We start from the raw sequence: 14,328 nt of genomic DNA on the forward strand, positions 1-14,328 counted from the left end.
CCCATGCACCAGGCCTCTATCCTATCTAATAAAAGAGTAATATACAGATTGATCATCACTGCAACACATTATAGCTGCCCCCATGTGGTCAAAGATCCTGCCCCCATATGGACACAAGATGGCCACTACAAGATGGCCAGCAGGAGAGGGCAGTTGGGAGGCACCCAGCCTGCAAGAGAGGGCAGTTGAGAGGGACCAGGCTTGCAAGGAAGGGCAGTTGGAGGTGATCAACCCTGCAGGAGAGGGCAGTTAGGGGTGACCAGGCTGGCAGAGGAGGGAAGTTGGGGGCAAACAGGCTGGCAGGGGAGCAGTTAAGCATCAACCAGGCTGGCAGCAGAGTGGTTAGGGGGTGATCAGGCTGGCAGGCAGAAGCGGTTAGGGGCAATCAGGAAGGCAGGCAGGCAAGCAGTTGGGAGCCAGCAGTCCTGGATTGTGAGAGGGATGTCCGACTGCCCGTTTAGGCCCGATCCCACCAGGATCGGGCCTAAACGGGCAGTCGGACATCCCTCCAGGAGTCCCAGATTGGAGAGGGTACAGGCTGGGCTGAGGGACAACACCCCGCCGTGCACGAATTTCGTGCACCGGGCTTCTAGTTATTAAATGTTCATACTACCCAAGGTAATTTTCAGATTCAGTACAATCCCTACCAAAATCCCAATGGCATTTTTTACAGAAATGGGACAAACAATCCTAAAATTTGTTTGGAACTACAAAAGACCCCAAATAGCCAAACAAATCTTGAGAAAGAACAAAGCTGGAGCCATCATGTCCCTGGCTGGATAGCTCAGTTGGTTAGACCATCATCCTGGTACGCCAAGGTTGTGGATTCAATCCCTCGTCAGGACATATACAAGAATGCATAAATAAGTGGAATAACAAATCAATGTTTCTCTCTCTCTCTCTCTCTCTCTCTCTCTCTCTCTCTCAAATAAATAAAAAATAAATTAAAAAGCATTATGCTCCCTGATTTCAAACTATATTACAAAGCTATAGTAATAATCAAAACATTATGGTGTTGGCATAAAAACAGAACATAGATCAATGAAACAGAACAGAGAGCCCAAAAATAAACCCACACATATATGTTCAATTAATTTATGACAAAAGAGCCAAGAATATGCAATGGGGAAAGGCCAATCTCTTCAATAAATGATGTTGGGAAAACTGGACCACTCTCTTACACCATATGGAAATTAGTTTAATGTACACCTGAAACTAATACAAAATAATATTAAAAGTAACCTGTAATTGAAAAATAAAAATTTAAAAATTAACTCAAAATGTATTAAAGACTTGGACTTAGGACCTAAGACCATGAAAGTCCTAGAAGAAAGAATAGGTGGTATCTTGGCAATGATTTTTTGGATTTGACACCAAGAGCAAAGGCAACAAAAAGTGGGACTACATGAAACTAAAAAGCTTCTGCACAGCAAAGGAAACTATCAACAAAATGACAGATATCATAAAATGCTAGTACAGTAAGAGAACTAGGATGGTCTCAGATTGTAGTGGGATATGACCTATATGTTATTGTCAATAGATTAAAATTTAGTGAACCATTAGGGATAGAAAGAAGAAAGGATAATAGTTTTCAGTGTAGCTAGACATGAGAGATGGTACAATGATGATGAGTCCTAGATGAATAGTAAAAAACAAAAATGCTGTTACATTCAAGGTTTACCACTAATATCCACGTACAGATCATCTGTTTTGAGCATGGTACCCTCTCCAAGTATGTAGAGGAAAAGACAAAACAGCCCCTACCTAAAGTCCATCATTTAAAAGTTAGGTTAGTTATTCTAAAACTGCTTCCCATTTTTATTATAATTTTATATTCCTTTATTTTTTTAATATGTTTTATTGAATTTTTTATTTTTTTTTAGAGAGAGAGAGGAAGGGAGAGGGAGAGAAACATAGATTGGTGGCAGACTCCTGCGCACCTCCTACTGGGGATCGAGCCTGCAACCCAGGCATGTGCCCTGACTGGGAATCGCACTAGTGATCTCTCAGTGCATGGGATGACACTCAGCCAACTGAGTCACATCGGCAAAGGTTAATTTTATATTGTTAAAGTAATGTTTTCTCTGTCTCTCTAATAGATGCTGTGAGAGAAGTAAGGAAATACTCCTCTACTGCTGTCATTGAAAAGAGCTCATCCAGCAGACCTGGTGCCCATGAACATACCCAGATGAAACTTTTTAGGTCTCAAAGAAATCTTTACATTTCTGGATTTTCATTATTTTTTTGGCTGTGAGTAAAAAAAACACACATACAATTTAAAAACATAATTTATGTTTCTCATTTTTTAACCAACACTATAGATTTTTCCTATAATATTTAGTATACTAACATCTTCATAAAAGAACTAAACTATATACCCAAATAAATAACAAGCAATATGTAGTTATAGCTTGTAGGTTTGAAAGGTTAATAAGCCCCTTATGATCTGGCCCCTCTCCTCTCTGGAGCCTTGTCTCATACTGTTCTCTGACATGTACACCACATTCCTCCCACACTGACCTCCAGTGTTCATTCATTCATTCTTGCAAGGAATATTTATTGAGTTACTAATAATGTCCCCAGCTCCTTCCTACTTCAGGGTCTTCACACCTGTTTTTTCTTTTTCTCTTCCCTCTTTCCCTGGCTAACTTTTCATCCTTCAGTCTCTTTCTAAAGGAAGCCACTGTGACCATCACTTCCCCCAAAGTAAGTAGGTCTCCTCTTGCACACTCCCATAGAATGTATATATACTTTTCTTTTGAGTATCATTCATTCTTGTCATTTTAACTCTTGCCTCTCCAAATAGAACCTAAACTTTTGAGAGCAGGGACTTTGTCTCGGTTCTTGCTATGTTCCCAGGGCCTAAAACAGTGCTTAACACTTAGCAGTTCCTGAGGAAATGTCTGTTGAATGAATAATTGAAGATATTAGTTACTACTTCTAACAATGGGAGTTACCCATAAATGTGAATGAGCAGTTTGGGGGCATGACCAGTCTCGTTCAGTGCTCTTTAAATAGCAAATTTTGAACTGGGGTGGGAGGCGGGGGGGAAGACTTCTTACTGGCCCTGCCACACTGTCTGAAATGCTGTTTCTGCTCCTCCTGCCTAGAGGCCTCTACAAAGAAAATTATTAAATTAGTAAGTACCATTGAATCTATATTCCAAATGCTAGTCTTCTAACAAAGATTCTAAATGAATGAGACACAGGCGTGTTTTGACTGGAAGACTTGGAATTTTTTTTTTAAATACTAGTATGTCCTCTCTAACCATCATCTCTCTCCACTACCATACCTAAATGAGAGTTGTTTGACCAAGACTGTGTGTTTTAACATTTTTATTTTCATTTTCTTAGAGTATTGAGACGTCTGGTTACCCTTATTACTCAGCTGGCAAATGAACTGTCAAACAAAGGAGTACTTAAAAATCAAGCAGAAAGTACTAACGAGGATGCCAGAAAATTAATGAAAGAGAATGAAAAACTAAAACAGGTATTTAAGTTTTCTTTTTAAAAATTTGTATAAATGTTAATATTCCCAAGGGGTGGTATATTGTTTTTTAAAAGGAGCATTTGCTTGCCCTGGCCGGTGTTTCCCAGTAGTTAGAGCATTGCCTGCGGACTGAAGGGTTCCAGGTTCAATTCCGGTCAAGGGCACATGCCTGAGATGCAGGCTCGATCCCCAGTAGGGGGCATGCAGGAGGCAGCCAATCAATGATTCTCTCTCATCATTGATGTTTCTATCTCTCCCTCTCTTTTCCTCTCCGAAATCAATAAAAGTGTTTTTTGTTTTTTTTAAAGAACCATTTAGATGGGAAGGGAGAACATCTCCATGTCCAGGGCCCCTGAACACACCCTCTGAGGCCAAAGAGCTTGTGGGTAGGGGATGTGGAAGGAGAAAAAGAACAAATGGAAAAAAGGAAAGATACAAAATTACTTGGGGCATTTTTTTTTCTTAAGTTTAAAATTTAGAACTCAGATCTCATACATAAGTGGTTTTCAGTTCAGATTAAGCCCCATGTTTTGCTAATTCTGCTTTTCAGTAAAAAGAATCAGTGGAACCAATCAGATGCAAAACAGAAAGAAAGAAAGAATTCCTAAAATAATGCAATAAGATTATTTCCTTATTGTAGATTAATGAAATGCAAACAATCAATTATATGTTAGACCAAGTTGTAGTTATGTAAAAAGTCTAACAGTAGAGAATTCAAATCCTTATCCAAGTCCTAAAGCCTAGCCTCTTGTAGAAAGAACTATAAGCACCACCCTTCATCAAATCTAAGTGAGTTCGGTATTGCAGAGTACAATATGAAGCTTTCTAAAACCTATTAAATAAGTCAAAACTCATTTCAGAAAATTCTGCTTGGTGCTGCAGTATCATGGTCACCTACTCAAAACCCTCTTTTACATTTGTTGATGTCTACCTTATTTCACTACAACAGAAAGGTATATATTTTTTAAGTTTTTTTTAATTGATTTTTTTGAGAGAGAGAGAGATAGGTGTGAGAGTAAAATATCAATTGGTTGCCTCCTGCACACACCCCAACTGGGGACTGAATCCAAAACCTTGGTTTGTACCCTGACTGGGAATCAAACTCACAACCTTTTGGTGTATGGCAGTGGTTGGCAAACTGCGGCTCGTGAGCCACATGTGGCTCTTTGGCCCCTTGAGTGTGGCTCTTCCACAAAATACCACGTGCGGGCGCACACGTACATTGCGATTGAAACTTCATGGCCCATGCGCAGAAGTCGGTTTTCGGCTCTCAAAAGAAATTTCAATCGTTGTACTGTTGATATTTGGCTCTGTTGACTAATGAGTTTGCCGACCACTGGTGTATGGGAAGACACTCCAACCAATTGAGCCACACCAACCAGGGTCAAAAAGGTATTTTTATAGAAATAGAATTAAAAAATGTTTCTAAGATTGTACTCAGCATCTTTTAAGGAAACTTTTAGAGAATAAGCATCAGTTTATTTTTTACTCTGTTTTGTTCTGTTTTAAAAGGCATTGATTCACAGATGTCATGTAAATTTCCCTTTGTAGTAAATATAGGTCTGGGAAGTCAAGCTGTTGATATTGCTGAATATAAAAGCAAGCTATCGGTTATTTTTGCCTTTTTGGGACTGTTTCAGCAACAGAATGAGCCTCATTTTGTACCTTATTATTATTTGCTTTATTTTCTATCATTTGATCTTATTTCCCAGTGGTAAAAAGAAAACAAAATCATCAAAGCTTTAATTAATATGAAGGCTAACCTCACAGTACACAGCCTTGTCTTTGTAGTCTAACCGTGTGCCTATCTTGATTTAACATTATGCCCATCATGTCAGATTGATGAGTTGTAATTACTACTATTATGCTTTAGTTATTTTCTTCCTACTCTTCAGCTCTAAGGAAATGTAAATTGTTTTTGTAAAGTTTTGGTACTATTATTTTTCTTATATACATCATAATTAATGTACTTAAATTAGTCTTGTCCTTCAAAGAAAGCATCTTCTTCAAAACATTTTTGGAATTGTTTTCAGACCCAGTTACTATTGCAAGGAAGATTTATTTTATGACTACTGATTCTTTGATCCCCCACAATTTCTTTCTTTTGTTGTTTTTCTTCCTTTTGGTTCCATGCTGTCCTGATTCCCTGCTTCCTACATATCTCTGACCCAATCAGTGGCCTTAGATCATTAGAGATATACAGGTATGCTGGGCTAAAATCAGTACATAGTGGAGAGAAAGTCTGTGAGCTGGACATAAACTCTGTCATTGCCCAAAGTGCATCTAAGTGACCAAGAAAGGCCTTAGGTCAGAATGTCAAAGATGACTTTTATTTCAAGATATTTCCTTCATGTAGGTTTTTAAATACTAGTGAAAGAAAGATAAAATTGCTAAAACACCTCTTCATTCTCTATCAGAGACACATTACCTAATGGAAAGTATATTACCCTGGGATCCTATGTACTTGTCCCAACTCCACCAATAATGAGCATTGTTACTTAGGGCAAGTCACCTCATGTGTGTGGGCCTCAAGGTCATAAATAATAGCTAACAGGTGCCAGGTATCGCTTCAAATGCTTCACAGTGAGGTATTAACTCTTAATTTGTGCAATAACCCCATGAGGTTGATACTGTTGTTATGTGCATTTTATACACGAGGAAGTAGAGGCACAAAAATGTTAAATGGCTTGCACAAAAATCATTCCACTAAGTGATAAAACTAAGAATCCACTCTTAACCATGTTGTTTTGTCCCTTCGCTTCTATGCTAGCCTATTATGACTTGCAGATTGTGCCTGGGACCCTTTTGTGTTATGATATTCAATTAATTAAATGAAATTATTATGAAAGACCAATTAATTTTTAATTGCTTCAAGTAACAACAGTGATGGAGCTTTACTTCTGGCTAGTTTTTTTTCCCAGTCCCTTACCAAGATGGGATAAGGTATGTAGGACAGTGAACACATGCATTATTGCAGCTGGTAGCTGTTGAATTTCATATTTCAATTTCTCCAGCATCAAGTCACACATAATAAATTTGAACAAGTTTACAGGTGCAGTAATGAAAGCTTATTTACAAGACCAGCGCAAATCCAACTTTTCCAAGTAAATGGCATAATAATTTAAGCAGTCAGTGTAATAAACATTCCTACAACTCCATGGTTCCCTTCCAATTACTGGAGACTCTGTGACCTAAAGGCAGTGAAGCAACAATGAGGATTGTTTAGAATTTTAATATGGGCAACAAATTCATAGAGATTTGAAGAAAAAATTTTTGGTCTTATTTTTGCTCTTTAAAAAAATTTTTTTAATTTTGAAAGTAAAAGTCTTCTTCAGTTGTAGTGTGTATTTCAGTCTTCTTATTGCCTAAAAACAATTTCCTGGGCTTATATAATATACTTAGTAGAGCTTTAATTCATCCTGAGCTGCCTAATCTCTCTCATAACACAAAAGTACTGTATTTGATCTTGTGCTACAATATGCTCTTGTCTCATCCTTTTCACTAAATTGAAGTTACCTGAGAGCAGGGATCATATTTCTTTTACATTTTTATCCTTTATAGCCCTACTATTGTAAAAATTTGCATGTAGTCAGTGCTCAGTAGAACATTTTGTTCCTTGAATATACCAGCTTACATTAGAAAAGGAACCATCTGCAATAGAAATTCTTTTCTATGTCAGTCTGTTTCAAATTGTCCTTTGTTGCCTTTTCACCTATGGACACTGTCAGTATCAGGTTGCTGCACTTTAGTCAAATAATCTTTGACAGTGTGTACATATTTTATTTTTCAAATATTAATTTCCCCTCTTGGTAACTTAAATTTCTTAAAATTTCTTTACAGTGTCAACTTCTTAGTCTATTAACAATGTTGGTTTCCATCCAGACATACAGATCATGAAATTTTTACTCCATTATGTTTTTATTTTATTTATTTTTTAAGGTTTTTAAATTTTTATATTTATCTTTATTGTTGAGAGTATTACAGATATTCCCCATTTCCCCCAATTATCCCCCACTACCTGGTTCTCACCCCACTCCAGGCCTTCACCACAATTACGTTTTTATTTTAGTCAGATATTTTACTGTACTATTCAGATTTTAATTTTTCCTGCCTAGAAAGGATAAGCTAGAAACATAAAATAAACATTTTAAAAGCCAGAATAGATTTTAAAATATGAAGAGCATCATAAAGGATTAACTGAATAAAATTAATTTGGAGACAGGTCAATGAAAATTAGAATTTTCCAAGCGTAGGGATAGCCTTTTCATTTCCTACTTATCCACATCCCCCTGACAACATTATATTCTTCTCTTACAAATCCACCTTTATAAAAATAGTCTGAGCCTGGGGTGTGGGGCAGGACAGGCTAGAAGGGGCCAATGGGGGGAAAAAGGGAGACATATGTAATACTTTCAACAATAAAGATTTTTTGAAAATAGTCTGAGTAGACAGCTCTGTAACTGGAATATAACGATCTCCCAATTAATAGCCTTAGAACTGTGGTTTTTAAACTTAGATTTTCATTACATTTAATTGATAAAAAGATATTCACGTTATTTACCTAAATACTTTTGAAAATATAATTTTAATCATAGCTCAACCAGAACCTCTTATTTTCATTTCAGAGATTTTAACCATTGTAAGGAGAAATTTATTTGTGTTTGCCAAATATTAAGTTAATGTTAGCAGAATTCCATTGTAGAAAATTATAAAATACTAAAAAGACAAAGACTAAAATAAAGATCAATAATTTTAAATATATTACTCAGACCATTTCCTGGAAGAATGTCTGGCTATTGCAATCTAAGCTAATTTCTATAACTCTCTTTTTGATAGCTCTTGAAAAGCTATAACAAGGAAGAGCAACACGTTTTGGAAGCAGAAAATAAAAAACTGGTAGAAGACAAGGAAAAACTGAAAACTGAATTAAAGAAAACTTCAGATGGTAACTTTGTGTGCATGTGCCAAAGCAGAAAGAGCATGATATTTTATGCTGTTACACTTCACTGTTTTTCCTAAAACAAAGTTAATGGCTAAATAGTTCTTCTGACTGAAATACCACGAGCGACCTATTTATAAATTCTGCTCAAATATGAAGATAAAACATTGTTTCAGCCAAGAGAAACATGCTGTGTTATACAGAAAAACATGTAGGTGTTTCAGATCTGTGTTGTAAATACAGATGTTCTTACCTTAGCAAAAGAGCTATGTTCCTAAAAAGTTGCTTGTAAACACATTATTGGAAAATAAATCACATTCTTCCATCATAGTACATTGCTCCTTTAAAAGAAGTGATCGCAGGTGGACAGTTTTGGTTATAAGAAAGTATGTTGCTGCCCTGGTTCCGGGTGGCTCAGTTGGTTGGAGTGTCACCCTGTACACCAAAAAGTTGCAAGTTTGATTCTTGGTCAGGGCACATACCCAGGTTGCAGTTTGATCCTAGTCCGGGCGTGTACAAGAAGCAACTGATCAGTGTTTCTCACATTGATAGTTCTCTCTCTCTTTCTCTCTCTAAAAATTAATAAAAACACATCCTTGGGTGAGGATTAAAAAAAATTTTTTTAAAGAAAGTATATTGCTAATCTCAAGCCCTAATATTTCCTGCCTGCCAGATATAAGGAAAGCATTCCTTGAAAAAGATGGGTTGGCATAGAGTAAGAAAAATCAGGATGTCAGCTGAGAATTTGAATGTTTCATTTCAAAATACATTGCAATGAGGACTTGGGTAGAGCATCCTAACTTCATTTTCCTGAAGGCAGCTATTTCTTTTACATTGTTTTGTCTTATAGTAAATATTTTTTTATTGATTTTTAGAGAGGAAGGGAGAGGTAGAGAGAGATAGAAACATCGATGTATCGACATGGACCAACTGCCTCCTGCATGTCCCCTGCTGGGGATTGAGCCTGAAACCCAAGCATGTGCCCTGACTGGAAATTGAACCTGTGACCTCTTGGTGCATGGGTCAATGCTCAACCACTGAGCCACATGGCTGGGGCCATTTTTGTTGTTGTTGTTGTTTTTTAATAGTTTCAATAGTATTTTCTTCTTTTTAGTCAAACAAATTATTATTGCCTGCAACCACATAGCACAGAAAACTGGATACCCCGAGTCCAATGTCATACCAGGAAAGTTTGTGGCTTGATCCCAGTGAACATTTCTGCTAAAACAGTTATTTCTTGATGTTGTCCAGGCACTAGGGAACCTCTCAGTCAGTCAGAGTTAAAGTAATGATCAATGTATAGACCTTCTCCAATTTTAAGTCTCTTCCATTACTTTATGTTGGAGATAAATTGGAAAATGTTCAGTGACTGAATCAAGGACCTACTTTATGCCATTTGTAAATTTCGATTTTTAAAATAGGCCTCAGGCCCTAACCGGTTTGGCTCAGTGGATAGAGCGTCGGCCTGCAGACTGAAGGTTCCCAGGTTCGATTCCAGTCAAGGCCATGTACCTTGGTTGCGGGCACATCCCCAGTAGGAGGTGTGCAGAAGGCAGCTGATCGATGTTTCTCTCTCATCAGTGTTTTTCTCTATCCCTCTCCCTTTCTCTCTGTAAAAAAAAATAAATAAATAATATATATATAAATATATAAATAAAATATAAAATAGGCCTCAGTATAATAGAAGTTCTCTGTAATATAACTTGCAAATTGATTATGCATTTACATTCTTTGGGTAGAGTTTTCTTCAAGATATTTTGTGTTTTTTTAAACATATATATGTATTTTTATTTCAGAGAGGAAGAGAGAGATAGAAACATCAATGAGAGAGAATCATCAATTGGCTGCCTCCTGCATGCCCCCTACTGGGATCAAGCCCACAACCTGGGCATGTGCCCTGACCAAGAATTGAACTGTGACCTCCGGGTCAATCACTGAGCCATACCCGCGGGGCCTTTGAATTTGAGATGGAAAAATCTGAAGGTAAAAGCTAATTCCATTAAAAAAAAATCAATAGGATATTTAATACAATATTAAAAATTTAATCACTTTTCTACTTCTTAAAGTTAAGAACGTATATCAGAAAATTCTTTAGAGGCAGTAAGTTAAAAAATAAGTTACTCCTCTGGTCAAAGTGGTATAATATATGGTAGGGAAAGTGTAGCCCTAATTTAAAAATATTGTCATAGTTGGTACTGTTGGCTCTTCTGCAATTCCAAAAGATTTGGAACATGATCAAGAAGTTTTAATATTTGTATAAAAATAAATTTAATAATCACCTACCCTCTATGTTAGATATTTCAGAACAGAAACCGTGTTCTTTTTTAACCCAACACAAAATATTGGCGCTAATCCTTCTGAAGAATGCAAAGGACTATTTTCAAAATATCTTTTATTAGTTAAAAAATTATTTTAAAATCTTGCTTTCCTTTTTCACATCTGCCAGCGATCCTTTTTCTTATGTTGTTAGCAGGATAGTATAAAAATAAAAGACAGACAGGAATAGGTTGTGTGCCCTGCTACCCCTCTCAACCCTGAGCTTAACTTCACAAGTCTGAAATGTAACTCTCTAAACTCAGTATTATTTTAGGTTAACATAAACACAATATTTCTTTAAGAGACATTTCAGATGTTTGGAGAAAATTAACTCTCTGGTAATATAGGCATTGTGTTTATAATCTGGTAACAAGAGATTCCAGCTCCTGTGTTTGAAGTGTAGACTGCACAGCTATTTTCAATGTGAATCAGTGTTGAGGTAAAAGCAGATTTTACCTGTTTGAGTATGTCCTATTTGGTTCCTGCAAGGTGTGTAGTATTTTATGAATACATTTTATTTACCCAAAGTTATTATTTTAGATAACATTACTAATGACCTTGAGAAGATCAAAGTTTCATTTTTAAATGAGTTAAATCCTTGGCTATGTTCTCTTGACCTAAACCAGTCAAATTTATTAAGGCAAGAATTAAGAAATTACATAAACAAATAGTACAAGATTTGGATGAATTTAGAAGCACCATTCTTTAGACGTAGTAGCATTCAAAAATATTCACTGATTTCTAAAGATTGAGGATATAAAGGTTGGCAGTGTTTAACAAATGTTTCAGAAAGTTCTTTTATATTTGACAATTGAGTAGGAAAGTAACGTGGTTTATTACTTTTTTAAATATATGTTTATTGATTTCAGAGAGGAAGGGAGAGGAAGAGAGAGAGAAACATCAATGATGAGAGAGAAGCATCAGTCAGTTCTCTCCTGCATGCCCCCTACTGGGGATCAAGCCCGCAACCCTGGCATGCGCTATGACCAGGAATCAAACTGTGACCTCCTGGTTCATAGGTCGACACTCAGCCACTAAGCCACACCAGCTAGGCTTGTTTATTTTTTAATAGGAGTAAAATGATTTGTCTTACCCTTGGTATTTCTTTAATCTAAGTAAAAAATTTTCACCAAAGTGTATTAGTAGAAATAAAGCATAGATATAAATGTTTATTTAAGCTGGTCCGCCCCAAATTGGAAAACTAGCATTCCAAAAACAGGTATTAAGAACACTCTGTAGTACCAATTGAGTTTTTGCCCAGAGTTAGTAAATTACTTGTGCTTCAGTGAAGTAATATGACCCTAGTGTGTACATGTCCCAAAACACCTAATTTACTAAGTTAGTCAGGTGTAAGAACCTGCCTCATCAGTCAATTTTAATGATCTGCTTAACAATAAAGCTGATGTCCCAGTGTGTGGAGTAATTGGGGAAGGGCACTACCATGCAAAATGAGAACTTAAGCTTTGAAGATTTGCAAAGCTCACAAGCTTTCATAATAAAAATAAATCTTGTATGTAATGGAAAACCTGATGTTCAAGGACATTGACTTCAAAGGAGTCTTTTAGGATAGCTACAGTATTTATTCTTATAAATAAATACCTCCTCAGTATTCTTATTATGGGAAGATATATGTACCATTTAATCATTGCATGTATCAGGCAGTGGTAAAAGTAAATATGATTTTAAAAGTGATTGTACTACATGTGGAATTGTCTCCTCCCCATTCCTTTAGGAGCAGGAATATGTCCATAACATGCTACATTAACAGAGTTCTAGGACTGCTATTTTAGTAGAGGTTGAGCAGTAGTATATTTCTCCTACAAAAAGGGAAAAGAAAAAGAAGACAAAAAAGTGATTAGGGCAAATTCCTTGACCCTGCCTTTATTCTTTCTCTCTTTCTCCTTTCCTTCCTCCTACCCTCACCCTCCCTTCCTTTACTTCCTTTCCTTACTTCCCTTTCTTCCCTCTTACCCACCTTCCCTTCCTTCCTTCTTCTTTCCTTCATTTTTGTCTGTTTCTATCAATAGTTTTTTAAAGAACTTTTCAAATTATTTATTGCAAGATTTCTTTAAAAGGTTTTTTATTGACATTTAGATAGAGAGAAAGGGAGAAGAGAAGAGAGAAACAACGGTGCTAGAGCGAAACATCGATCTGCCGCCTCCTGCACGCCCTGCACCAGGGTTCAAGCTCCCAACCCAGTCAACCTGGGCATGTGCCTTGACTGGGAATCAAACCAGCAACCTTTCAGTGCACTGCACAAGACCCAACCAGCTGAGCCATACCGGCCAGGGCTATTGCAAGATTAGTTAACATGGAACATAACTAAAACTGTTCTTGAAAAGCATGCCTGTAAAGGATAAAGCAAATTTTTAATGTAGAAACTGAATGTAAACGCCTATTTTATGTACCTGAGTATTGACAGAATTTAACAAGGACCTTAGATTTGGACCAGAAAACAACCTTCTTGTCCTTTTTAATCTTGTTTTTGATAATTCAACTCTCTTCCTAGGTAAATGCTTCCATATCACCATGGCTTACCTTGAAAAGAACTAACATTTCCTTTTATAGACCAACTTCACTACCTTGGAAGATGTCAGAGTAAAATAAAATATAGTCATTATCCTTTAATGCCAGTAAAAAGTCATACTAACATAGGACCAGGGAGTGAAAATGTTGAAGCGCTTTTTAGGAGAAATTGAAGGTCAAGACAAGAGAGAAAATTATAGGGAAATTGCTATTCACTGTACCAGTAACCCTAACTGAATTCCTGCCTCTTGAGTCTTAAGTCTCAAGAAAAGGATATAATTTAAAACTTGGAGATTTTCCAATTCCTTACAGAGGAACAGTGTGAGCCATCTATCTATCTAAAAATAAATTCTCAAAGTCCAACCTAAGCATGTTTTACAGTTGTACTAGTAAATTCTCCTGGGCATGAACTGAACTATCTTTTACTTGCTGTTATTTCAAAGCCATCATCTTACTTTAAAATTGTTAATGCTTTTTAAAATGTGGTAGTTTTGGTCATACTATATTTTTACTTTTATTTCCTTCTAATGAGTTTTTATTATTTGAATTAAAAAATACATGTTTTTCACCCTACCTGGTTTGGCTCAGTGGATAGAACATCGGCCTACGGTGAAACCAAGTTTCCTGGGTTTGATTCCTGGTCAAGGGCACATGCCTGGGTTGAGGGCTCGAATCCCAGTAGGGGGCGAGTAGGAGGCAGCCAATCAATGATTTTCTCTCATCATTGATGTTTCTTTCTATCTCACCTTCTCCCTTCCTCTCTGAAATCAATAAAAAATGTATTTTTTTAAAAAAAGTAAGGCACGGGTTGATAAGCCAAAATAAAGGTCTAGTACAAAGGGCTATGGTAGCACAAAGGAGAGAGTGATTGTTACTACTGGCAGAGTCTAGGAAAATATCATGGGGATGGTATCACTTGAGCTGAGGCTCAGGGATGAGAGGGATTTTGGAAGCTGAAATGGGAGAGTCCTTCCCTAGCCTCAGGAAGGCACACAGACCAATGATGAAAGGCCATGATGACTAGATTATGGTTTATGTATGGCAGGGTAGAGTGGGAA

General features: G+C 36.8%; 1 protein-coding gene and 1 non-coding gene across 3 annotated transcripts in view; both read left to right on the forward strand.

Moving 5' to 3' along the window:
* The window catches only part of LOC103293700 (B cell receptor associated protein 29), a 41,106-nt gene that overhangs the window by 11,162 nt on the left and 15,616 nt on the right, over positions 1-14,328 (forward strand). For both annotated transcript variants that reach the window (XM_054726645.1, XM_054726646.1), the window contains exons 4-6: positions 2,100-2,250; positions 3,354-3,489; positions 8,326-8,434. In XM_054726645.1, the coding sequence (XP_054582620.1) occupies positions 2,100-2,250; positions 3,354-3,489; positions 8,326-8,434 (396 nt within the window). The remainder of the gene's footprint in view (positions 1-2,099; positions 2,251-3,353; positions 3,490-8,325; positions 8,435-14,328) is intronic.
* On the forward strand, positions 12,442-12,569 carry LOC114235055 (small nucleolar RNA U109). The gene has a single exon (XR_003621237.1). It is a non-coding gene; the product is annotated as a small nucleolar RNA U109 (small nucleolar RNA).

Source organism: Eptesicus fuscus, chromosome 14 (assembly GCF_027574615.1).
Source record: "Eptesicus fuscus isolate TK198812 chromosome 14, DD_ASM_mEF_20220401, whole genome shotgun sequence".
NCBI lineage: Eukaryota > Metazoa > Chordata > Mammalia > Chiroptera > Vespertilionidae > Eptesicus > Eptesicus fuscus.